Source organism: Etheostoma cragini, chromosome 4 (genome assembly GCF_013103735.1).
Source record: "Etheostoma cragini isolate CJK2018 chromosome 4, CSU_Ecrag_1.0, whole genome shotgun sequence".
In the NCBI taxonomy this organism is placed as follows: Eukaryota; Metazoa; Chordata; class Actinopteri; order Perciformes; family Percidae; genus Etheostoma; species Etheostoma cragini.
This window is the reverse complement of record NC_048410.1, coordinates 2527490-2552206: the sequence shown is the minus strand read 5'-3', so window position 1 is coordinate 2552206 and position 24717 is coordinate 2527490. Positions and strand designations below refer to the sequence as shown.

At 39.9% G+C, this 24717-nt stretch overlaps 1 protein-coding gene across 8 annotated transcripts in view; it reads right to left on the bottom strand.

Moving 5' to 3' along the window:
- Positions 1-2232: 2232 nt before the first annotated feature.
- slmapa (sarcolemma associated protein a) overlaps positions 2233-24717 on the bottom strand; it is a 44524-nt gene continuing 22039 nt past the window's right edge. For 3 of the 8 annotated variants that reach the window (XM_034870171.1, XM_034870172.1, XM_034870179.1), the window contains 19 exons: positions 20704-20740; positions 18656-18718; positions 17727-17822; positions 16783-16854; positions 16418-16558; positions 16142-16279; positions 15652-15820; positions 15193-15243; positions 13928-14068; positions 10559-10621; positions 6795-6854; positions 6318-6392; positions 5168-5248; positions 4637-4696; positions 4242-4367; positions 4075-4149; positions 3858-3958; positions 2463-2667; positions 2233-2364 (listed from right to left, as the gene is read on the bottom strand). In XM_034870171.1, the coding sequence (XP_034726062.1) occupies positions 2243-2364; positions 2463-2667; positions 3858-3958; positions 4075-4149; positions 4242-4367; positions 4637-4696; positions 5168-5248; positions 6318-6392; positions 6795-6854; positions 10559-10621; positions 13928-14068; positions 15193-15243; positions 15652-15820; positions 16142-16279; positions 16418-16558; positions 16783-16854; positions 17727-17822; positions 18656-18718; positions 20704-20740 (1876 nt within the window). In that variant the 3' untranslated portion in view covers positions 2233-2242. The remainder of the gene's footprint in view (positions 2365-2462; positions 2668-3857; positions 3959-4074; positions 4150-4241; positions 4368-4636; positions 4697-5167; positions 5249-6317; positions 6393-6794; positions 6855-10558; positions 10622-13927; positions 14069-15192; positions 15244-15651; positions 15821-16141; positions 16280-16417; positions 16559-16782; positions 16855-17726; positions 17823-18655; positions 18719-20703; positions 20741-24717) is intronic. The other 5 variants (XM_034870173.1, XM_034870175.1, XM_034870176.1 and 2 more) reach the window with 5 other exon arrangements.

The following is a 24717-nucleotide window of genomic DNA, read 5'->3' as shown; positions in this document are numbered from 1 at the left end:
CAAATCACCTAATTGGGAGTGATTGAGCCCTACTCATCCCAACTTCTAAAAGTTAGTTATTAGTTAGTTAGTTTCTAGTTATTTCGTCCCCAACACTGCATCGTGCTGCTCTGATTTGTTACCAGGAGAGCAAATGTACGATGATAAAATCAATCATCAATCCCTGTTTAGGAATAACCCGTTGCCTAACTCATTGAATATGAGGCCTTTGCTGTGCGTTAAACAACCTCTGCTACTTTGTAAATGTTACATTTCATAAAAGATTTAACCACCTCTTCTGACATTAGGGCAGCAGGTATTTATTTTTATTCATAACAATAAGTTGTGGAATATTGTAACTGTTAGAATTACATTTTGTAATTCTTATTCTTCCCTTTTTTCTATTTAAGTAAGAGTTGTTATTTACGCTTTTATTTTGAAGTAATTAAGTCTCGTTGGGCTGCTCTCGCGTGAGTTCTACTGTTAACACCAGCGGGCAGCGGATAATATGGACATGTGTGTGTTACGGTGAAGATTTCATTCTGGCTAAAGAAGACCTTGATGTGAACGGTTTTAAGTATACCTCTGAAGCTTTAAAGACTTCCCTTTCTTCGTAGCATGCAGCCAACGAGGTATTTGTTTTGTTCATTTGTATTTTACTTTGGTAAATGGTATTGCTGTGCAGGGTATTGTTTATGTTAAGCTAACATCATTTCTATATTTTTGTCAATGTTGTCTTATTAGTTTTCACGGTAGATTTGGAGCGAGGACTTAAATAAACCAGTAGAAAGATAACCACTTGTGTCTGCCTGTGCTTAGAGGGAATTACAAATATCTTAATATTATTTTGGTTAGCACCATTTGCATTCAGTGCATGTGCCTGAATGAGGCAACACTGCAACATGCTTGTGTTGGGGAACAGTTGGGAAAACATATTTTGTTTGAGATGCTAAAAGGTGAATTTTTCACTAAACTCTACACGGACATTGTTGAATTTGACTTAATCTCCAAATGATCACTAAAAGACATTTAGGAAATAATTACACACAAAAAAATCTAGTTGTGAGCATTAGGGGCAATAGGCCGTTTTAAAGTTCCTGGGGAACAACTTGGGGTTTAGTAATGAGCTCCCGGCCACTTTAACATGTGGAAAGTGGGATGCCGGGGATCGAACCGTCAACCTTGTGGTTAAAGGCCAATCTCAACCACTCTCCCTCCTGGGCCACAGCCAAATGTTGCAGGTAGGTGGTTGTAGGTTTTGCATCTCAACAGGGACGGGACAGTGAGCTGCAGCTGACATCTTCAGTTTCAACCGAGTGGTGCATTTCAGATATTCATGAGTAGTGCTGCCGATGGCACTTTCAGTTTATTTGAAACTAAACACAGCTGAAGCTCACATAAAATCCTGCTGAGCGCTTGGCTTTGATGAGAACATGCCGTGCAGGTGTTTTCTACCCATGGAGAATAGACAGAGCTCCAGTCGGTTAACCTGCTGACTGTTTGGTCTGGTTCAGTCAGCCGTCAGTCATGTGTCGTACCCTCTTCGTCCAGTTTTGTCTAAATCAGCTGGACCCCACAGTTCCTCCAGTCCTTCTTGCCCTCAGTCCCTCTTTTAACGCTGAATCCAAACTTTCAACCTGTCAGGACCTGTGGACTTCCTGTCAGCTGTCCAGAGCCAGAATTCATTAATTCGGCTGTCACAGGGAATTATAGGTCCAGTTGTAACGCCCACCCTCACACAGCTTGACACGTGTCAAGCTTCCCTATGTGTCCCGGGTCGATACTAGACTTTATATTCAGTTACAAGATATTAATATAGAGTTTTTATTTGCAATATGTTAATTTCATTTTCACAGCATTCCCTGAAATATTTTTCATTATGTCCGCCAAAGTTTAGTTTACGAGTATTTAATTTGAAATTATGGTTGTGAAAGTTTTGTGGTGTGTTTGGATTTTTTAAATGTATTTAAGAAAAGGCACACCTTGCCTAAAGTTGAACTTTTTGAGTGTGATCAATCAGTAAAAGAAATACTGCATTTGATAATGTTTGGTTGTGGGAGAAACAATGTTGTCTTGGATGTTTGGGGCTTCAGAAAATGCTCCTAACCTCCTGACCAGAAAGATATATTTTAGGGGACAATCTATTTCACGTTTCATGTGGTGTTACCAAGAGAAGTGATTTTGTACAAACATTCCTGTGTGATGCCACGATGGTTTGATATCTCTCATTCAAATAAAGCATTTAAAATGTGTGTGCTGGTGTCTACCTGCTCAGCTCAGTCTCCAGGCGGTGCAGTTTGTCCATAAGAGCTTTACGTTCACCCCTCAGTTCATCACAGTCCTGCTGCAAACAAACACACCGCTGCTGCAACGTAACACACTCCGCTGAAAAAGAAGGAGTAAAGTTGCAATTAATATCTGCGCGTTTATTGAAAAACCCGAAGACGAATAGAGTATCTTTGGCATGTGGACTCTCTGCTCACCTTGCAGCTGGCTGGCGGAGCTCTGCTGGTGTTGCTGCTGTGTGAAGGCCTCCTGTAGCCGACTGATCTCCCCCTCGTACTTGGCCGCCATGTCCCTCCAGTGCTCCAGGTCAGATCGCACGTTGCCCAGTTCGGCCTGCAGGGAGGCGATCTCACGCTCCCGCTCCGCCGTGGCTGCCTCCATGGCGTGCCGGAGGACGACAATCTGACCGCACAAACACAATCCACAAGTCTGTCAGTAATGTCATAAATTCTAAAATCGGTAAAAATCTATCTATCTATCTATTTATCTATCTATTGTAAACTGACACACAGAAAGTCTGTTCACACAAGATGAAGTCTGCAGGAAGAAGTCAGAGGAAGTTAGAGGGGAGTCCGTTGGAGACAAACAGAAGTAAAAGAGACTTATAAGGTCAGTCAGAAGGCAGAAAGGATGAATTAGAATAACAAAAGGTAATGGGAATCAAAGGACGGTTGGGAGGAGTCATAGGTTTCAGGAGGAGAGACAAGGGAGTTAAAGGGAGTCAGGTAGAGTTAAATGAGTTAAAGAAATGATGGGAGAGTCAGAGGGAGCCAGATGAGTTATAAAAGTAATAGGCGTGTTTACATGACTGCAGCGTTCCTCGGACAGTGCGGCGCAAACAGCTCTTTGTATTGATTTTAAATGGGGGTAGTATGTTGAGGCTGCTGTGGTGGGGGTCGTAGGGGGAGACGGAAAAAACACAAAAAGCTGAGATGGATTCAACTTTTGGAGAAATGCAACTTCGATGTCACACTGCAGCGGCCAATCATGTAACCAGCAAACTAAAACAAAAGTACTAAACGGGCCAGGAGTTTGCATAACGGCGGTTGCTCCATCTCTTTTCATTCTCTCTTTCTCCGTGACATAAAGCTGCCTTCAAGTGTGGTCGGAAATGTCAAGATCTATAAACGATCCGAGGGAAAACAATAATTGTGAAATATAAAGCCTACTTGTGCTACATTGGGGGGTTAAAGAACACAACAGGATTTTACACAAATGGGCCATTAAAGTGACACTCCCACTGCAGCACTACCCTGCAGCGAATCGCGGGGTCAGTTTTTCTAGCATGAATGGGCCTTAACAAGGAGCTGGGAAGAATATGCTGGGAGTCAGGAAGAGTTATTAGGAGACAGAAGGGAATAAAAGAGAATCACGAGGAGTCAGAGGACGTAAGAAAGCGCTGGAAGGAATCAAAGGGGCATTGTGAGGAGTCACAGGATGTTAGAAGGGAGTTGGGAGGAGAGGGAAGAGAGTAAAAAGGGAGTCAGTTTTAGTTTAGTTTTTTATAGGTTCCCTATTAGCTGTGCTCTTAAGCACAGCTACTCGTCCTGGGGTTCCTGGGGAGGAGTCAGAGGGTAATATAGGAGTCGAACCTCCTCCTGGGCGCAGTAGAGCTCCTCTCTGGTGGTGCAGATGGTGCTCTCCCTCTGCTCCCTCAGTGCCTCCATATCGGCCTGCAGCTTTCCAAGCTGAGCTAAACATACACACAAACAAAGTAAAGTGAGGTGGGAGCAAAGTAGATCATGACCTCACAGACACAGACATGGTGTGTGTGTGTGTGTGTGTGTGTGTGTGTGTGTGTTTCCTTACTCTGCAGGTACTGGATCTGTTTGGTTGACTCTTCAGTCTGCCGAGAGTTACTCCTCCTCTCCTCCTCCAGCAGAGCTACAGATACAGACACAGGATGTAGGATGTAGTCCAACTCCAATAATATCTGTGTGTGAAACCTAGCGGGATTATATTATTCGGTTAGTTACCTTGTAGCTCCAGACATCTCTGCTTGCCAGTGTTGGCTAAGTCCTGGGCGTCAAGAAGCTCTCTGTGGAGGTGGTGGATAACCTGCTCCGTGTCTTCTGGTTCTAGACCGGCCCGATGCAACTCCGCTACACAAACACAAACACACACACACACAGAGACACACAGACAGACACACACACAAACACCTTTTAAAAATGTTCTTTAATGAAAAATCTCTTGACACATGTAATGGCCATGTCATACACTAAAAATCAATAAAGTGAAAATCAAACAAAGAATGAAGCCCCTTAACGGACAGCTCCCTCTAATGGCCAGTTTACTGTATTATTGACTCATAACTTCTTACAGTTAAACAGAGCAGAACTACAAAGCAGAGATTAGCTGCCATGGTTACCTTTGAGCAGAGCTACTCTGTTCTGTGGTTCATTCAGCTCCTGGTCGTCCATGTTGCCGTCTGAAACAAACAAATATTTATTTCTCATCCATTCTAATGAAGGTTAAATTTAAAAAGGACTTGAAAAAGTTTACAAAGTGCTTTAAATTGACAAAAGGTATACAAGCAGAAATAACTTGTGTTTATACACACATTTCTTTTTTTAACAAAGATCCATAACAGTGTTTTTAATGTCTTCTGGTTCTACAAAGATGGAATATAGATATAAATTCTGAATTATCAAAAAAAAAAAAAAAGAAGTCAAATATGTAATTTTCTGTACATTACTCATATCTTATTCCATGACAAGTTCATTAGATGCTCTATGTGTAACAGATGCAGAGAACAGACTTTTGAAAGGAAAGTTAGACAGCAGAAAAACCCTAAAACTAAAACTGATGAAAGGCCTGATTGAGGAAGTGATCACATAAATGAGACTTACATACTTCAACATTAATATAATTCTTGTTACTCAGTGTGTGTTTTACTGACCTGATGTGTCGTCACTGCTGCGGTCTTTGCTGGGACTCAGAGTGTCTGACATGTCGGACTCTTTGGCATCCATCGGATTCCCTGTGTGAACGGACACGGACACACATACACGGACACACACACACACACACACACACACACAGACACACACAGACACACACAGTTAGCCAGGAGGGGACAGAATGGGGGATCAAAAGGAATATAAAACCTCCGAACAAAATGTATAAAGAAAAACTAAAAAAAGAAAATACCAAAACAGAAGGGCATAGAACATTTTATAAACAGGTTCCTGCAAGAATGTGTGTGTGTGTCCACACATGCACACACTTGTAGTGTAGTACCTGGATTACAGTTAATGAAACACAGCAGGGTTCAGGAGGTGAAACAGAAACAACAAAAGCAGCAGTTCAGAGCAGCTCTAGTACCATTCGCTGTCCCTGTGTTTGACAGCTGGAGGGGTTAGCCGTGTAGTTGTGGTGGTTACGGTTAAGGTTGATAGCTTGGAAATTGCATAGTGGAAATTAGGTTAAATAAAATAATAATAAAAAGTTTTGTGTACATCCAGAGAAAATGAATTGCGTGTCATAGCGTCCACAAATGGCTGCTGGTGAGCATGAGCATTGTGTGTGGACGACAAACATTCAGCTCTCTCACAACAGCAAAGACAGGGGTCAGAGGTCGCAATGGTAGGATGTTTCCCTGTCAGCACTTTTACCCTTTGTGAATACACAGAGTCAGTCAATATTTAACTGTTCCTTGTTCATTGACCACTAAAACATTTCAAAATTGATTAATAGGCCGGCCCTATAATAAACCCCAACATGTGCAGATTATTTATTAGCATTTAATAAAATAGACACCAATTATACAGGTAGGTAATTTTCTGATTGTTATTTTACAACAAAGAACATAAAACTGTATTCCATTAATACCATTACAGAGTTTCTGTTGTTGTGTTGTCATTGTGAACTGAGCTATCATCACACCACAACCAGTCTAAAATACCACTTGATGGCCAAGCACACAGCTGATGCAAATTTTAATTTGTTTGACAGCACAGTACACCTGCATCGTGGGAATCACCGTCGGGGAGTCCCGTTAACCCCTTGTGTCATGCACTGCATAAAACCAGTTTGTGTGTCTCCTCTACCTTTGAGTCGATCAGGGCTGGCCAGGATGTCGTCTTCTGCCGTCTGGTTGTTCTGTAGGTGAGCGTCCATAACTTCTACAAACAAACAAACAAACAAACAAACAAACAAACAAACACTTATATTCTATCTTCACAAAGTCACCATTTCACTGTTAACGTAGAAACTGATTTTCTAAATTCAAAAATATCTTTGGGCATTTTTGGCCTTTATTCTACACGACAACTGAAGACAGGAAAGGGCAGAGAGAGAAGGAATGACTTGCAGAGAGAGAAGGAATGACTTGCAGCGGTTGGACTTGAACCCGGGCCGCTGCAGTAAGGACTGAGCCTGAGTACATGGGCATGCTAAACCAGGTGAGCTACTGGCCCTTCTCTCTGATTTCCAGTGTTAGTTCACAGACTGAAATGCTCCAGAACTCTGACAACAAAAAGATATGATTGATAAGTGTTATACCTGAAGCTTAGTTGAGCTCTTACCATCAAAGTTGGCCAGTTTGTGGATTGAAGAACTTACAGTCTCCTTCAGCTGTTTGACCGCTGCAGGTAGAAAAAAAAGAAAACCAGGACAATCGGTGAATAAAACCGGCTTAAATTAGTTTTAAAAAACAACCATAGAATTTGAACCGAACTCTAAAAATGTCCAATACGCCAACTTAAAACATGGTAAATATAACAAGCAGCAATCATGGAGCCATTTACACTGACTCAGGGTGAATTATCATCTGGATTATTGGCTCGTTAGTACAGATGTTAAGAGTTGGATCTCACAGAACTTAAGTTAAGTTTCACTTTAGCTTGCTCAAAAAAGTGAGGTTGTGCTCATTGTTTAAGTCATTTCAAATCAAAAGTTGGATAGTTTTGTGTTGAACTTGATTTTCAGGTTAAAAAAGGACTTGTTGCAGGTATTGCATGAAAAATTAAATTTGCTGTGGTTACCACTGTACACAGAATAAATGAGTTTGTGGTACAGTTAGGTTATAACCTTGGACCTGACAGCTGTGAAATTCCTCTGTACAGGGGAATCAGATTATTGTATAAAACATGTAAAATGTAGACGGATATTAACAAGCCATCATCACCTCGGTGGCATCTCACTTGTCTGCCCCTGTGATATAACACTATGATGTATGCAAAAATAAGAAAAACCTGCAACATGTTGAAAAAAAAACATGGAAATATCACTGGAAAAAAGCCACAGATGTAATTATTTTTCAACCAAATTTAGACTAGATGACTTTTCATCTGCTGTTGTCAGCTGCTACTACAATAAACTTCGAAAACCACAAACCTCAACTGAATTTGATTGACTCATCCTCCTGCTCCATCTAAAGCCACATGCTCTGCGTACAAGTTATGTGTTCTAGTTGCAAACCGGAGAATTCTGCTTTGTTTCACTGTTTTCAGTGTCAGTGAACTGTGTCACCGTAGTGATAGAGTCATTAGAAAGCACAAAACACACCTCGGTCAGTGGATATACCTATAATAATATCCACTTTGAAAATGTATAACACCAATGGAGGCAGATGTAAGACTTCTACAATATATACTGCAACCAGCCACAATGGCAGCAAGTGGGTCTGACAGTAATGATGTCTGGCATCAGCTGCCAGTGACATACGCCACTGCAGCCAACAAAAAGAAAACCGTTCAATGACAGCTGATGTTTGGCTGGTATCTGAAACGTAGGCAGTCAAGGAAGGTTTCCACAGACAAAAATACCTGAACTGCTTTCAGGTATTATAATTGTTTATGAGAAAAGCTGCTGAACAAATTCTCTCCAAGCGAGGCAACCAAAGCATAATAAAGAACCAAAAGAGAACAGAAAGACAAGAAGAGAGAAATAAGGAGGTTAGTAAACTGATCCAGTGAAAAGCTACAAAAGGAAAGATGCAGACAAAAAGATGTGAAGATCTGCTAAAGAAGAATGTGAAGAAAGAGAACAAGTCTGCGAGGAGCAGAGAACCAACCAATCAGCTGCTGATACCATAAGAACCAAAACATACCACTGAAGCTACCAAAGCACCAGGAAAGCCTCTTACTCTCTTACTACCAGACAAGAAGTTCAGTAAGCTCTGGCCAGACCGTTCACCCGGCGGTGGTAGACGTGCACAATTCAGAAAATGTCACAATTCGATATTGATTTTCAGACTCAAGATTTGATTCCAAAACAAATCTTAATTAAAAAAATAAAAACAATTTACAGTATGTAAATGTAGTTACTTTTCCCATGTGATGGTATATACGGCATGAACATTTTTTTAAAAAGTAGGAATCAGATTTTTGGAATTCTATGAATACATTTTGGATCTGTAGAGCTTGAAAGGCGGTACGAACGTAAATCAATTTGTTTTGAACACTCCTAAGCAGAGGGACACAATATTAACAAAAAGAAATGTAATGTTACAGTGCTGCTCATAAGTTTATGATGCTAAAGTTGACTAAAAAGATGAATGAAAAAAAAAGAAATCCTCCTTTAGAAAATGATCTTAATGCTTTAACTAAAAATTACCAAAATCCAACCATTAAGAACCAATTTTCTTTGTGAATGAACAATGTATCGTACATAAATACATGTTTTTCCTTAAAATCCAGGGGGCATAAGTATACACCCCTAAATTAAATGCCCAGAGAGGCAGGCAGAGTGTTAGTTTTAGAGGCCAGTTATTCAATAAATCCAGGATAGCATGCATGAATAATAGCTGTTTGATTTGCATTGAGAGATTATTTTATGGAAAGTACCCCATGCCAACCTCTAGGTGTGGTGAAGGGTATGTGATGATGTGGGGCTATTTTAATGCCAAAATTGTAATGCCAAAATTTAGCATGGGTTCCTAAATTTATGAGCAGCACTGTGAGGACATATTTTACAAACTCACTCAAATCACAACACAAAAAAAAAATTAAATAAAAAGTATTTTTCCTGCGACGTATCCAGCAATGTTTCTCCTGGTTACTCACAATGAACCACAAACTGCAATAACTTTTAGATAGTTTCCAATCCAAACTGGTAATTATTCTGACTTATAGGGACATCATTTCTGGAGAGAGATGCTGCTCTCCTTTTCAATGCATATACTATTTTTTCAACTTAAATCAAAAGAAGCTTGTTATCCCTCACCTCCAGACTTTTTAATTTTTTTTTACATTGTATACTGTCAAAATGTTACCAACTTCACTTTTAAAAGGAAAGGAAAACCAGCTGGAAATGTTTTTACAAAACATAACGGGTCTTATTTATAACACTGTGGTTGTGATCCTTACTAAAAGTGTCCGTACGCCCCCAAAAATATTCAGATTTTTTAAATTTCTGTAAGAAGTGTTCCCTTTATAAATCACAGATTACCCACAAGTGTGCGTACGTGAATCAGACTCTTATCCCACACTGTACACACCCATTTTTAGCCAAAAATAGTCAATGCAAAGCACCTTGTGAATTTGATGTTATATGCTCAGAATTAAAGACATAATTAGTTATTTAGGATACTGGATGGATGGATGTGTTCTGCAGTTAAGTATTGATGGGTATTTGATGCTATCCTGTATTTCATGCAGTCAGGCCGTGCTCCTTAGCGGACAAAGTGACGGTGAGACAGCGCCAATTAAACATTAAGAAACATGAACATTAACATTTTTATTTAAGATTTGAGTTGGGGGTGTTTATGGAACAATTATTACTCAGTACATGCGTAAATGACACTGCTGGATTTAATCTTTATAATGTGTATGGTATGGAGTGAAATAATGTGCGTGAAAAATGAGACCCCAGATCTTTCTGCCCAGATGTTATCTTCAACAGGTTAATCTGTCTGTTAAGTATCTGCCAATATGTACAGACTGAGTCATATACGCTCTTTAACCAAGAGCATATCAGGTTTAATCTGCAGTTTACCAGCAACTGATCCACAACATGCTCTATTAAAGAAGGTGCCACTGGAGAAGAAGCGTCAAATAAGTACATATAGAAGCACATTTAGACCAGGAAAATAAAATATATAGATGTTTTTAACAATAAAAAATAATTATAGTAAGTTAAATGATGAAATAAGGCAAAAAAAAATCATTATGTATTTGTTTAAAATTCTGACTTAATATCTCAGGTAATGAAAAGTTACATTTTAAAGTTTTAATTACCATGAGTTTTTATTTTGTTGGCCTTTTCCTGACAGCAATGTGTGTGTGTGTGTGTGTGTGTGTGTGTGTGTGTGTGTCAGCATACAGCAGGAATAGATGTTTGTACTCACGCGGACACTCAATCAACTGTTGGATTCTAGTTGAGTCTCCTCCGCTGTTAACATGACAGTTGTCTGACAGAAACACAGAGCACTGACATTACTAAGATGACTATCAAGAGTGGAGTTGGGTATTTATTCCAGATTTTATTGATTCTGCTCATCAATTCCATTTCTCATCAAATCTTATTTAAAATGTAAACAATATATGTTGGAGGCAAACACATCCTTTCCATATTTGAAGCAGATTGAGGCTACCAATTGTAATTTTATTATCTCTGCTTAAACATTTAAAAAAATAGTCTACTCTTACCAAGCATGCATTGATCGTTCACTTGTTTCTCTCTAATCCTATTAGCTGATTTAGAGGCATTATGACCCAATAATACAGAAAATGCTTCATCGTGTTAAATGGACTTCCTTCCTTCATGAAATTATTTCCCAGTAATATTTCATTGTTTCCCGAGTCGCCAGCACTCATTGGTCTGCCATATTGTGACCAAACACACATATTTTAATGCATTCATAGCCGTGTATAGCGCATGTTTGTTTTTTTACTTTCTGGAATTGATAAGCAGAATGAAAAAACATCTTTCTTAATGAGCATACTGTTCATCTTAACACCCAACCCTGTATTAGAGAGGACGAGAAAGAAGGAACCAAAGACAGAAATCATGACAGTGAAAAGACAGACAGATACAAGCAGGTAGAAAGCATGACAGAACTAATGAGAGAGAGCTATACCTACACGGACAGATAGATGCTCCGTTAACATGGGCAGAGCAGAGGTCAAAGCCATACAAGGCAGATATTTTCAGTTGAATTACGATATAATACAGTGTTTCTGGACCAGGAGACAGGATGTGGACAAGCAAACAGACAGCCAAGGCGTCAATCTCGGTTTGTCAACAACTTTTTCGTTCAACATCCATCCATCAATCCATCTTCAGCCGTTTATCCGGTATGGGGTTGCTGGGGCAGCAGCTCCAGCAGGGGACCCCAAACTTTCCTTTCCCGAGCCACATCAACCAGCTCCGACAGGGGGATACCGAGGCGTTCCCAGGCCAGGTTGGAGATATAATCTCTCCAGCTAGTCCTGGGTCTTCCCCGAGGCCTCCTCCCAGCTGGACGTGCCTGGAACACCTCCCTAGGGAGGCTCCCAGGATTCCACGTCCCCAGAGCCAGCCTCTGCCGCCCAGGTCTGGTCTGTCGAAGCCCCTGACCTTTGCTGCCACCCTTACGGCAAGGCACCCGACCCCATTGGTTCCTCCCACAGGTGGTGGGCCCATGGGCTCAATAAATCAACTAAAACTTGTATGAAAACAATCCAATCATCTCATTATTGTAAATCTGAAGCAGTTTCTGAATCAGAGCACAACCTCCCAGCTTCAGAGTCAGGATCAGAATGGAAACTCAAGATGTGACTCAAACAAAGAACAAAAAAAAAGAAGAAATGCACTCAACAATACCACAGATTTACCCAAGTGCGGTCGCCTGACATTGTGACATTGTCTGTGCATAAAATGAGCAGGAGTTTTAGGTCAACCAAAGGCTCGACCTCTTGTTAAAAAGCAGAGAGCTGCAGCTGATTCAGAACGCTGCTGCTCCAGTCCTCACTAACAACTGGAAACTGGATCACATCACTCCAGTTCTGAAGTCCTTACACCGGCTTCCAGTGCCTCAAAGAATTGATTTCAAAACACTGTTGCTGGTTTATAAATCACTACTGTTTAGGTTCTGATCTGCTACTACACTATGACCCCCCGGACCTCTCAGGTCATCAGGGATAGGTCTGCTTTCTGTCCCCAGAGTCAGACTTGTAGGTCCGCTGCAACTTGCAGTTTTTCTAAATCAAGGATGAAGACCTTTTTTGATGTTGCCTTTCTTTAAATAACTGTAAATTTAACTAATTTCTTATACTGAAGTTGCATTGCTGAAACTGTGTGAAAATCTAGATAAGCATATGCCACTTTTAGTCTTATATTTTAATTGTTTTTGTGTAAAGCACTTTGAATTGCCCGGTTGGTGAAATATGCAAATAACAAATAAAGCTGCCTTGCCTTCTCTCCACCACAACATGCCTAGAAAATGGAATCATTTCAGCAAAACAACTATTGTAAAGAAAAGTAACATGACTCTATGAAAGTCATTTAAGCATTGATCCTGAACGGTCATTTCCTATTGGTTGCCAAATGCACGTTAAACTACAAAACTCACTTCCAATACAGTTGGGATATTGGATAAAACATAAATAAAAACAGAATACAATGATTAACTAAATCCTTTTCAACCTATATTTTATTCAATACACTACAAAGACAATATATTCAATGATTAAACTGATCAACTTCACTGTTTTTTGCGAATCTTCACTAATTTTAAATTTGATGCCTCAGTTGTTCACAAGCAAGGGTGGGGCGAGGTTCACCATTCTGAACAACTGCGTGAGCAAATAGTCCAACAGTTTAACAACTTTTCTCAACGTACAATTGCAAGAAATTTAGGGATTTAATCATCTACAGTTCATAAGATCATGAAAAGATCCAGAGAACCTGGAGAAATCTCTGCACGTAAGCGTTTAATTTAATCCCTTTAGACAACACTGCATTAGAACCAACATCATTATGTAAAGGATGTTACCACGTGGGCTTAGGAACACTTTGGGAAACCATTGTCCATTAACACAGTTAGTCGCTACATCTACAAGTGCAAGTTAGAACTCTAGCTTGCAAAGTGAAAGTCGTAAATCTACGATATCCAGAAACATGTTTTGGAACATGTTGCGGGCATCAAATTAAAAATGAGTGGATATTTGCAAAAAAAGAAAGTTATTTGAACATTAAATATTTTGTCTTTGTAGAGTATTCAATTGAATATGAGTTTTAAAAGATTTGAAAATCATTGTATTTGGTTTTTATTAAAGTTTTACACAACGTCCCAACTTTATTGGCGTGGGGGTTTGTTGTAAACGGGATATTTTGAGTGTGAAATTTCAAAGTGAGGCAAGAAAAATATTCCTCCTGATCAAAGGTAAGTTAGGTTTCTGATAAACTTTGCTTTGAAAAAACGAGGATCTAAAAAAACGGATCAACACTTCAGCAAAGAAAGGCTCTAGCTATATTATTAACATCTGGAATCAACACAGTCATTGTTTTGTCTTTTGCAAAATCTCATTTCATAGGTTTGATGTTAATATTTCATTGTATCTCTAAATTTAATAGCTTTTAATTCCTTTGTCTGTTTTAATGTTTCTCGATTAGATTTATTTTGAATTGTGCTCAATTATGTCAAACTTTTTACTTTTATTCTGTCAATCAAAACCTGCTTAAAACATGTGCTATATATTAATTAAACTCTTGATTATTATGATAAACTGACTACCATCAACATCTTCACCAAATGCACCGTCATCGGTGTCTGTATCCTCCTCATCCTCGTCTTCCTCCTGGCTCTCAGGGGTCTGCGGGCTCTGTTTGTCCTCGACAGAATCCTCTACTGGTCCGTGGGAGACAATGTCGACATCTGCCGTGTGACCAGATCAGATTCAGATAGACACACGATGCTGTCAAAACGTTGCCAGCCAAACAAATGTTCATGACAAGAGCGAGAGTCCAAATGACGGCAGGTCCCTTAACAAAGTGGCTACTGTGGCAAAGTGAGCAGTGAGACAGTCCCCTCCAGCATTCATGTTCAGTGTTGCCATTCAAACACCAAGAAGTCAATCAGTGACCAGAAGCTCTTTGTCCCCAGAAGAAGAAAAACAAAGCAGTGGACAGTTTGGCAACCATGGAAACAACCCAGATTTTCCAGAAACTCGCACAAGCCCCGTTTAAGCTCCACAGAGAGCCACAGTGTCCCGGAGACAACCTGCCTCTTTTGAAACAGACACAACAAGTGGTGTAATTCAAAGATTGCATATCTGAGTACACGTACATGCTGCTGTTGATCCTGGCGGCTTTGGCATGGTGGCCACAGTTGACATTGCAGGTCACGTGACACTTTGAAAGACTTTGCTCATACACAGTTCATCCAACTGCTTTAAACACTGATTTGTTTAAGTGTTTTAAACACTCATTGTGTGCCAGTAGGTTGGGTACAAAAAAAAAAAATTGTTTGCAATGTGAGGCCAAATACGTGCAAGGCTAAGGATCTTTCTGAGTTTATGCACGTGCTCCACGGTAGAGCCAGGTATCCAAATGTCTCTGAACAAGAAACTATTATATTTGTGAACTATCAAATATCAATATGGGTACCAGCCAGAAAAAAAAAGCCAGGATTGGTAGATTTTAATAAATAATGTTTATTTTAATAGATGTTTCTCCAGGTACCGATTTTTATTTTTATTGTACTGACACCCCTTCCAAAACTATTTATTGTACGCACATCTAAAAGCTTGTAAATGTAATTCAAAAATGAGTTACCATTAACAAGATCAAAACAGAAGAATAAGAAGAGTCAGTCTTCAACCGTGACAGACAGAGAGACAGATGAACAAAGAGAGCAGCAAGCAAGTTATGAGAACATCATGCTGGAACTTGTCATGCATCATTAGAGGAGGAAAAAGGAAGTGACGTTAGCAGCCAGAGAGACACACAGCAGGGGACAGAACGAGTGTCCCAGAGCAGACCAGAGACATGTGCACTCACCCAGGCTGTTGTTTTCTTTAATGCTTTTCTCTTGTAGCTGTTCTAACCGAACTGTAAACAACAACAACAATAGCAGAAACAAGTTGACTGAAAGGAAGTCTCAGCTGACCCCCCATGATGGGTCAAAGACGTGTTCTGATCCAGACATAATAATAATAATCTTAAACAAACAAAAAAACTAACGATTGTGGATAAAAACTTGTGGATTAAAAAAAAAAGAGAGATCTGAAATAAATAGAGAAATATCATCTGTGCTGCAGGATCAGTTTGCTGCGTGTTTTATCAAAGGCAATCCTCATCCTATGCTAACTATTGTGTTAAAGTGATTGGCTTGCAGGCTGTAGAATGTCAGCTTGTTAAAAGTTAGGACAGGTTGTGTGTGTGTGTATGTGTGTGTGTGTGTGTGTGTTGGGGTGTGTGAGTGTTGAGGTGTGTGTGTGTGTTTGTGTTTGTGTGTACCCTGCAGGGCGGCGAGCCTCTCGTTAGTGAAGTCGTTGTCGGCCTGCAAAGCTTCGATGCGAGCCTGGAGAACCTGCTCCTTCTCCTCCATCTCCTCAATCCGCAGCTCCAACTCTCTCTTCTCTGTCGCTCCACGCTGGGTCAACTCCTCCTGCCGCCCCTCCGCCACCTGGAGGAGGAGATGGGGAGGAGAGTGAAAAGGAGAGGAAGGAGATAGAGAAGAAATAGAGAAACCAAAAAAAACAGGAAAGTGGAATAAGGGAGGAGAAAGGAGGAGTGTAGAGCAAGTAAGTAGAAAAAGGAGAGTGGTATATGAGAAAGAATAAACAGAGACAGAAAAATGATAAAATTAAAAGTTAAAAAAAGTTTATAAAAACATATTTTGCCCCAAACAATGTGCAAAATTTAATATTATTGCAGGAAAATTGAACCCCATGTAATTTAGAGTAACATCCATCACACAACTATATACCAGTGTTGGTGCAGGTACCTTAATTTTGTCAGTGAGCTCTTTGATCTCGTTGACTGCGGCGTTGTACTTGTTGGCGAGCTCCCTCAGTTCCTCCTGGCCCCTCTCTGACATCTCCTTCAGGTGGGTGCACTCATCCTCCGTGTTACTGAGTGAGCGCTGCAGGACAGTAGAAAAGAAACAAAAAATGAGGCCCTTGCATTCTTCTAAATGACAAATTATCACGACAGAGAGTGCATGTAGTGTGTGCGTACTTGTGTGTGTGTGTGTGTAAATGGACAGTCTTAAGTGTCCTACCTCCACCTCTGACAGCTTTCTGACCACTTCGATCTTCTCCTGCAGGACTCTCCTCAGAGACTCCTTCGCCGTCGTCTCGTAGTTGTGTTTGTCCTCCTGAAGAGCCAAAAGCTCCTTACGGATCCCTTCCTCCGTCTGGGACTGCCGGAGAAGAAAGAGAAAGAGAGAGAGAGAGAGAGAGAGAGAGAGAGAGAGAGAGAGAGAGAGAGAGAGAGAGAGAGAGAGAGAGAGAGAGAGAGAGAGAGAGAGAGAGAGAGAGAGAGAGAGAGACAATTGTATTTAAGAGGATGATCTTTCTGATCCATTTATTGCAAGAGAATTTGTTGTTTCTCTTATGAGATACTCTGATAGAACCGCATTAGTACCTTAGAGTAGGCCTGTAGCTGACTGCCCATCACCTCCAGTCTGGAGAGCAGACGGTCTTCATCAATCAGAGCCTGGTGAGGATACAAACTCAGTTTACAGCCACGTTGGACATCTTTGTTAAAATGAGAAATGTTTGTTTTAAATGAGATAAAATGGGATGATGGGTAAACACTTCGTGCAGAGGCAAATTACAGTATGCATTCCCAGATGTCAAACCACTTTGATTTACAAGTCGGAACAGTTAATTTCCATGTTACGTATACACAGCAATACAATAAATTCTTGCACACTTCAGTGTGATGTACATATGGGGGTTTGATCGTGTGAAGTGTGAATTCAGAGTACTAGAGCTGCAGCGATTAATCAAATCTATCAATTAGTTGTCAACTTTGTTATTAGTCGGCAACAATTTTGATAATCAATCTGTTTATTTATGAAAACGACCAGCTTCTTAAATGTGAATATTTTCTGGTGTCTGTACTTCTGTAGTTTCATATGCACAAGTAAACAAAACTCTGGAAGCCCGAGACACGCAACAATAATATCATGTTTTCCCAGAGTGTGGTTCTGCTGTGACAGGATAAAATAACAAAAGACTGTAAATGTAGACAATGGTATCAATATACAGGCAATTGTGGGATATGCAATACAGATCATCTAAGATATATCCAGTTGTGTGCGAGAATACAGGCAACTGCCCCTGAAATAGCAAAACCAGTTTACAGAGAGCTGGAAATCTGTCATATGCTGTTTACATTCAGTGTTTAATACAGAGAGCGTCTGAGCCTGTACATGTACACAGTTGTAGTTACGGCCACTACGTTCCCAAACAGATAAACTGACCAAAGGATAAACTGCCAGAAAGAGTGAAAACAGCTGGAGTTGAAACTCTGAATATGTATCGTGACATTTGGGCTAAAAGTATGATAATGGTAAGTCCTACCTGCCAGCTGCTCTCTGAGGCCTCCTGAGTGTTGGCTAACAGTCGCTGCAGAGTGGCTAGCTTCTGCTCCAACATCTGCTCTCTGTGTAAGGCCTCCTGGCAGAGAGAGACAGAAAGAGAGGGAGAGAGGAAAGGTAAGCAATGACTCTAATAAGAAAAATAAATTAAATAAAAAACAATCATGAGGAAGAAAGGAGGGTAATTTAAATTGAGAACAAGTAGTTGTAATTTTTGTTTTAAATTCTTCTTCTTAAAGCTTTAATGCGTAATTTTTTTTATTTTAATGAACATCTGTTACATTCAAGCCATTGCCAAATGAGCTGCTACAAAGCTAATTAAGCCGATCAGCTCCAAAAAGCTATCTGTATTTCTCAGTGTGGCTATATGTTAGAAAACTGGTGTCGTCCAGCGACTTTCAGGCGCAGAAAATCCAGTGAAGATAATTCTTAAGAGTCCATTATGATTTTTCAAACCTACTCCGCCTTTGTTACTAGGAGGCGGGTGTTGTGGGGGGAGCGCAATCACGAAAGGCTTGTATCATGTGGATGCACTGCCCGTTATTGCCTGTCATTTTTCTTAACAAGGAATATTGTGTAATCTCCTCTCCTATGTACCTGTCAATGGTTCTTATATTTTTATCGGTATAAGTTAAGATGGATGAAAAATGTATATATATATATATATATATATATATATATATATGCTTTGAACTATAAAATTACATCAGTTCAATGAAAGGCTGCCGAGTTTCTGTCATCTTTTTATTCCTGTCCACACTAAAATGTTCACAGAAGGTAAGCTTGCATGGTAACTTACATTAAAGACGTGTTATATAACATGAGCCAACTTTTATGTGTTGGTCCTCAGATTTACTGCCTTATATTTTCAGAGTGGTTCTACAGAATGCCCAGTAGGTGTCAGCGTGTTACCTGTAGATACTGGGAGAGCTGGAACAGTTCCTGAGAATACATACTGGGAGTGTTGGCTGCAACCTAGAAAACACACACAATGTCTGGAGTTAATTAAGACATTAAAAGCATATGCTGTACACACAAACCCTAACACAGACAGACACACAGAGAGAGAAAAAAACATGGACTCTTACAAATCTCTTTAAATATTCTGATCATAACTAAACAGTAGTTTTTGACTGAGTTTTTTATATTTAGATGCAGTGTTTCCTCTATAAGTGTACAAGCAGAATCCCCTGCAAGGCCAAAAATAAAGCCAAATATATCTTGTGTTCCTACTGTAGTCATTGAGCAGTGGCGCAACGCCGGGTCCTCATGTACAAAGCAACTGTTTGCGGTTAGTTGACATCTGTAACAGGCATTGTGCTTTATTTTTATATTTTATCTGTGACAGTTCCCCCTCTTTCTGGTCTTTGTGCTAACCTAACCAAGTCCTGTACAGAGACAGACAGCAGATGAGATCTGAACATCTAACTCTATTTCCAAAAATTGTGAACTATTACTCACCTAATTTAAATTGCAAAATCTGATTGCAGTGAAAACAGGTGCATCATGCCCCATTCGGGATGAAGCCAATACTTTATATGTAGTAGAAATGTAGTTTTTCCAAAAACACAGTCTGTCCTTCTAAATTTAGTACATTTCCACTGTGTGTGCGTGTGTGTGTGTGTGTGTGTGTGTGTGTGTGAGGTAAGACAATTATGTTAGAGAAGTGGTTCAAATCTAATCACAGTTCCTCACTGACACACACAGACACATGCACACACACCAGCCATGAACTCCAAGCTACATTCCTCAGACAGGTTAAACCAAGGCCTTGTTGTTCAAGGCCGTGGCAGCAAAGAAAGCTAACATGGTACAGTGTGGACTTTAACCATAAGCCTGACACTGTATCGTACAATATCAAATAATGCAGTATAATGCAACATCCATTGGTTCTAGCATGATAGGGCTTTACATTGCAGGAGTCATTTAAAATACCAAACCATAGGAGTGCCATGTATTGGAATGACTTGGTATGGTGTGAGACAGGATGGTATGACAAAGATGGGAGGAGTGATTCTTTGGTTTAGTCTAGTTTGGTTAGAAGTCTTCTTTATACACTGAAAGCCATCAGCTGTATGGCTCAACTCTCTTTAAAGTAGCACCAGTCATACCAGTGTTGATATTTGGGAGTTTAAACAATCTGTTAAAGTATCCGTTAACTGTATTTTTAATGTTACAGACGTATCTAACCTTGATATAGACAAATGTTGATTGGATTTAATGATTAAATTAACAAACAAACGTGTTTCCAATCATTTTTTTCCTTTAAAAAAAATTGTATGTTTGCTGTTTAATGTGATGCAGCTGACCAGCAGATTAGTTATTGAGCTTACAAACTGACATCAGGACAGTGCACTTTTCCCCAGTGAATGTTAGTTTGGTCACTAGACAAATAAATTGGATATGATGGAGATGTGTGTTGTTGTTGTTGTTGTTTAGAGTCAGCAGCTCTTGTGTTGCGTAGCAAGCTGAGGCCTGACTGTGTGGCTGTCGTTCTGCCTATGCTAGAACAATAATGTAATGCTTTGTGCTAGATTTGATTGGCTGCATAGTAATAAGGTATCCATCTACGTAGACGAATACCAAAGCCTTACTCCATCAAATGAATGCAAAACACCATCATGAAACCAAAAATAATATACATTTCTCAGGTTTCAGAACACGGGTTATTTGTACATACATGTTATTTACAATACAATACATGTTATTTACAGAAAGATTATGTAAAATGCAGCATATCACAATAGTGCCATTTGATTTCACTTAAACTTTAAAACAGTTTTAAAGACATCTAAAGACAAAAAACACTCAAGTGAACATTGGGAAGAAAAACTTGAAAGACCACATGAAAGACTTCTGTAAACTGGCAGCAATCTCTGCATTCCTCTATCAGCTGACTTCTCCACTTTGTGTGTGTGCGTGTGTGTCTAAGGGGGCAACATACACTTTTGTGTTCTTACCTTGTCTACAGGTAGTGGTAACGGAGCCTGGATGACACTGAAATAGCAAGAGAGGAGAAACAGTTTGTCACTATGGAAACAGCAAGGAGGGAAGACACAAGGGGTAACCACGCCTAAAACGAGAAAAAAAGGCGTCTTGTGACACTTTTTTTTCCCACCTCCTCATTAAATGAAAAGCACATCAAAATATCCAATTCTCTAAATATCTGTGAAGGTTTTCTTTGGTCTAAAATGATTTTCCCGGGTGCCTGGATGGCTCGGTTTGGTGGAGCGGGGGCCATGTGTGGAGATTTGCTCCTCGATGCAGCGGGCCCTGGTTCCGCTCTGGCCCGCTGCCCTTTGCTGCATGTCGTTCCCCCTCTTTCTCCCCTCACATGTCTTCATCTGTACTGTCAGAAATAAAGGCCAAAAATGCCCACCCCAAAAAAAACTGACTAGTTTAACCCCCAGACATAACATTGGCTGCACGCACAGGCCAGGTGTTTTGTATGACATAACACAAAATTGTTCTGTCAGGTTTAATAATATGGTCGAAAAAGAAGGTGAAGTCTGCACAACAGCTCAATGCTCTGGAAAAACACTTTAATAGTGCAAATAAGGCACACAACGTTTTGGCCCAAAATTTCGCCTTCCTCGTGTGCTTTTATTTACTAACTACTACCAACTACTTAACTGTAAAGGTTGTCTCCACCATTCTCTATGTTGTATCACTCACACAAGACACGGGAGTTATGACAGTAGTTGCATTGATGGTGATTTTAAAAACAGAAATTTCTACTTTAACACTTTGAGCAATAAGATAACAGAGTCACATTGTGGGTGAAATTGGCCTTCAGTTTCAGCCCTGCCAGAACATGACCTGTTTCAGTTAGTGGAGATATTTTTTCATGGTATTATATCAACAGCAACACAAGGTCACACAAGTTTGTTTTAAGATAATACGGAATTAACCTGGAAACACACCGTTCAGGAATGAAGGTAAACTTGACTCTGGGTTAAATTGAAGCCGACTCTGCTAATGTGTAACTACCAACCGGCAGGAGGTGGAGAAAGCAGCAGAACCCACAACAACAATTTGGGCAAAACACAACCCTTCTCTCATTAATTTCATAAGTACTGAGATGATTGACAAATCCATGACGAGGGTCATCTCCTGTCAAGCACTCACGCTCAGACTGGAGAAGGGGACAGAATGAAGCAGCTGGACAACAGACTTATTTATTTTCCATGTTGAGACTTGTTATGTAGCTACATAGCCCAGAATGTAATTTAAAACTATTCTGTAGCTCGCTAAACTGTCTTGGGTTTTACTGCCTCGTTATCTGTGTAAACGTTAACTACGTTCGTTCATATTCCAATTAGTCTTCTGCTACGATGTGCATACATTTAGCCCTTGTTACGACATATTTATTTATTTAGAGAGATCTATATATTATTGCTTTGCTAATATTGCTGTTGCTGTGTGTCTTATTGCATAGTTGATAGATATGCAGATTGTTGGATATTACTTGGGTAGCCACGCGTTGATTTTCAGGTTTTGTTTGCTTTCAACGTGCAATTGCTAGCATACAGACCAGTCTATTGAGCCACGTGCTTAGCTATTAAAGGTGTATTACACTGTTTGCTCCGTTATGGATACAGGTGCTGTAATAGATGTGGCTTGTTCTCAGTTTGCATCACTGAGCAATTATGTTACATGTTAATTATTACAGAGAAATTAATGTAAACATTTAATTTTAATTAATAGTGTTCATAGTAAGTCCGATGCTTATTAATGTACATTATGATTTGCTTATATTTCAGAACAACATCCACCTATACATGTAACGTCAAATACAACTTCGTAGTTAACGTCATGTTGGAGTTGTAAATAAATCTTCCTGGATGACAAGATCAGACACCTCTGGTTCAAGTTCTGGTGTTTCAGCAGCCAGTTATCAATCATTTTTACAAGCCAACACTATTATACTTTTGAAACTATTTTAGCTTGTGACAGTGCACAAGTGTGTGTCAGTGCACTATAACCGTGAGGTTAAATTTTTAAACCATAACATATACTCTCCATCTAGTTCTGGGTCTTCCCCGAGGCCTCATCCCAGGTGGACGTGCCTGGAGCACCTCCCTAGGGAGGCACCAAAGGGGGCATCCTTACCAGATGCCCAAAACCACATCAGGTGGCATATTTCGACACAAAAGATCAGCGCCTCTACTCCGACTTCCTCTCGGAGGACTGAGCTTCTCAACTTATCTCCAAAGTAGACGCTAGCCACTCCCCTGAGAAAACCCACTTTGGCCACTTGTACCCACGATCTAGTTCTTTTGGTCATGACTCTGCCTTAATGACCATAGGTGAGGGTAAATTGACCAGGGGGTCCTGACATATTTAGTTCACAAGAATGGGAAAAAAGACACACATACAATCTGAAAGCATGTTATAAAACATAATAAAAACAAACTGATAGTAAACTGTTAATATGAATCTAAAAAGGCTGAGATGTACATGGAAAATAAATGGTTTTAGATGGGAAAAGTACTTTACTTAAATAAGTAAATGCTGCTTTTTGCTCAAGGCCAAAGCTTAGGCAGGTGAATTAGATAAATATACCTCAAAGACTAAGCCAGTAATGTAAGAGGCCTTTTGTACATTTTGCACCAACAGTGTAGGGACTCTGCTGCGGCTGTTCTCCTTCAGCGTGACAAATAACGTCCACATAGCAACATCATCCATCACAGTAAACACCAGAGACTGATTTCACTGTGCTGAGTTAAGTGTTTTCAGAGCTGCATTACATTGAGTTCTGCTGCCCGAGGATCACTTGACACTAAGAATTCCAAGTATCCTCCAGGAAATAATCCTCATAAAACTCAAAAATCCTCTCACAAAGTTTGCCGTCTTTTGCCTAACAGATCTCAATAAAGATGTAGTTACAACTACACAGCATATCTCAAATATACACATTTCAAACAAATCCATAATCTAATCCACATAGTAGACTTTGTATTGTTTATGTAGTCTTTTTGAATACATCTGTGCGCTGTGACAGATAATTTCAAGCTACATTTCACATAGTAAAATTGATTTAATAAAGTTACAAAATTCATCATTATATGGGGGGTTTACTTGGCCAAGGGGTCACTAAAAACGGCACACACAATTAAACTGGCTGCAAGTACACACAAATTATGTACTTAACTGTTGTTCAAAATTGAACTTATTGCCACATCAATTTGTTTTTAGTGGCATTTTGGTCTTTTTTTCAGGGCCAATTTAAAATAATTTTACACTGCATAACAGCAATTTATCACTCATTTTGTAACAGTCTTTTGTCCCAGCATCTGTCTGATTGCTGCAACACTGGTGGTAAGACTTCCTAACAAGGACTTAATGTCCTTAATGACTCCATCTAACTGCATGGTTCCAACAATTTGTTTCTGCTACATTTTTTCAGTCACAGTGGTCTGTCAAGCTTTAATTTTGAATGCTGCGGCAATCACTGTGCATACTGTTGCCTTATTTATCACTACTGCCTGCAGCAGTTCTGCACTCAAACAGCATCATCACAGCAGGAGGCCCCACATCTACAGTGAGATTTTGTTGCTGTTGCCAGTTCATAAATCAAATTTACATCACATGGAATTTGACAATCTGTAAGCTGGGGTTTCACTTGGTTAAACTCATTCCTATGTGTTGACCAACATTTATTTCCACTGTATTTTACTAAACAAGATGTTTCAGGTATAAGTCATTAAATCAGGCAACAGTGGGGCCAGTCTGAGTTTTTATCCATGCATGCCAGCATGGGTCTAGGTATGGCAATGTAGGTCTGTCTGTAGACCACTTTGGTCCACATGGAAAATATCTCAATATCTGGTTGGTTTTTCCACAAATATCTGACAGATTGTCATTCATGTACTCAGTAACAGTGGTTGCCTAACCACTCCTGATAGGACAGGTTAAATGTAATAAACATGGGTGCCTGGGTAGCTCACCTGGTAGAGCATGCGCACATATTA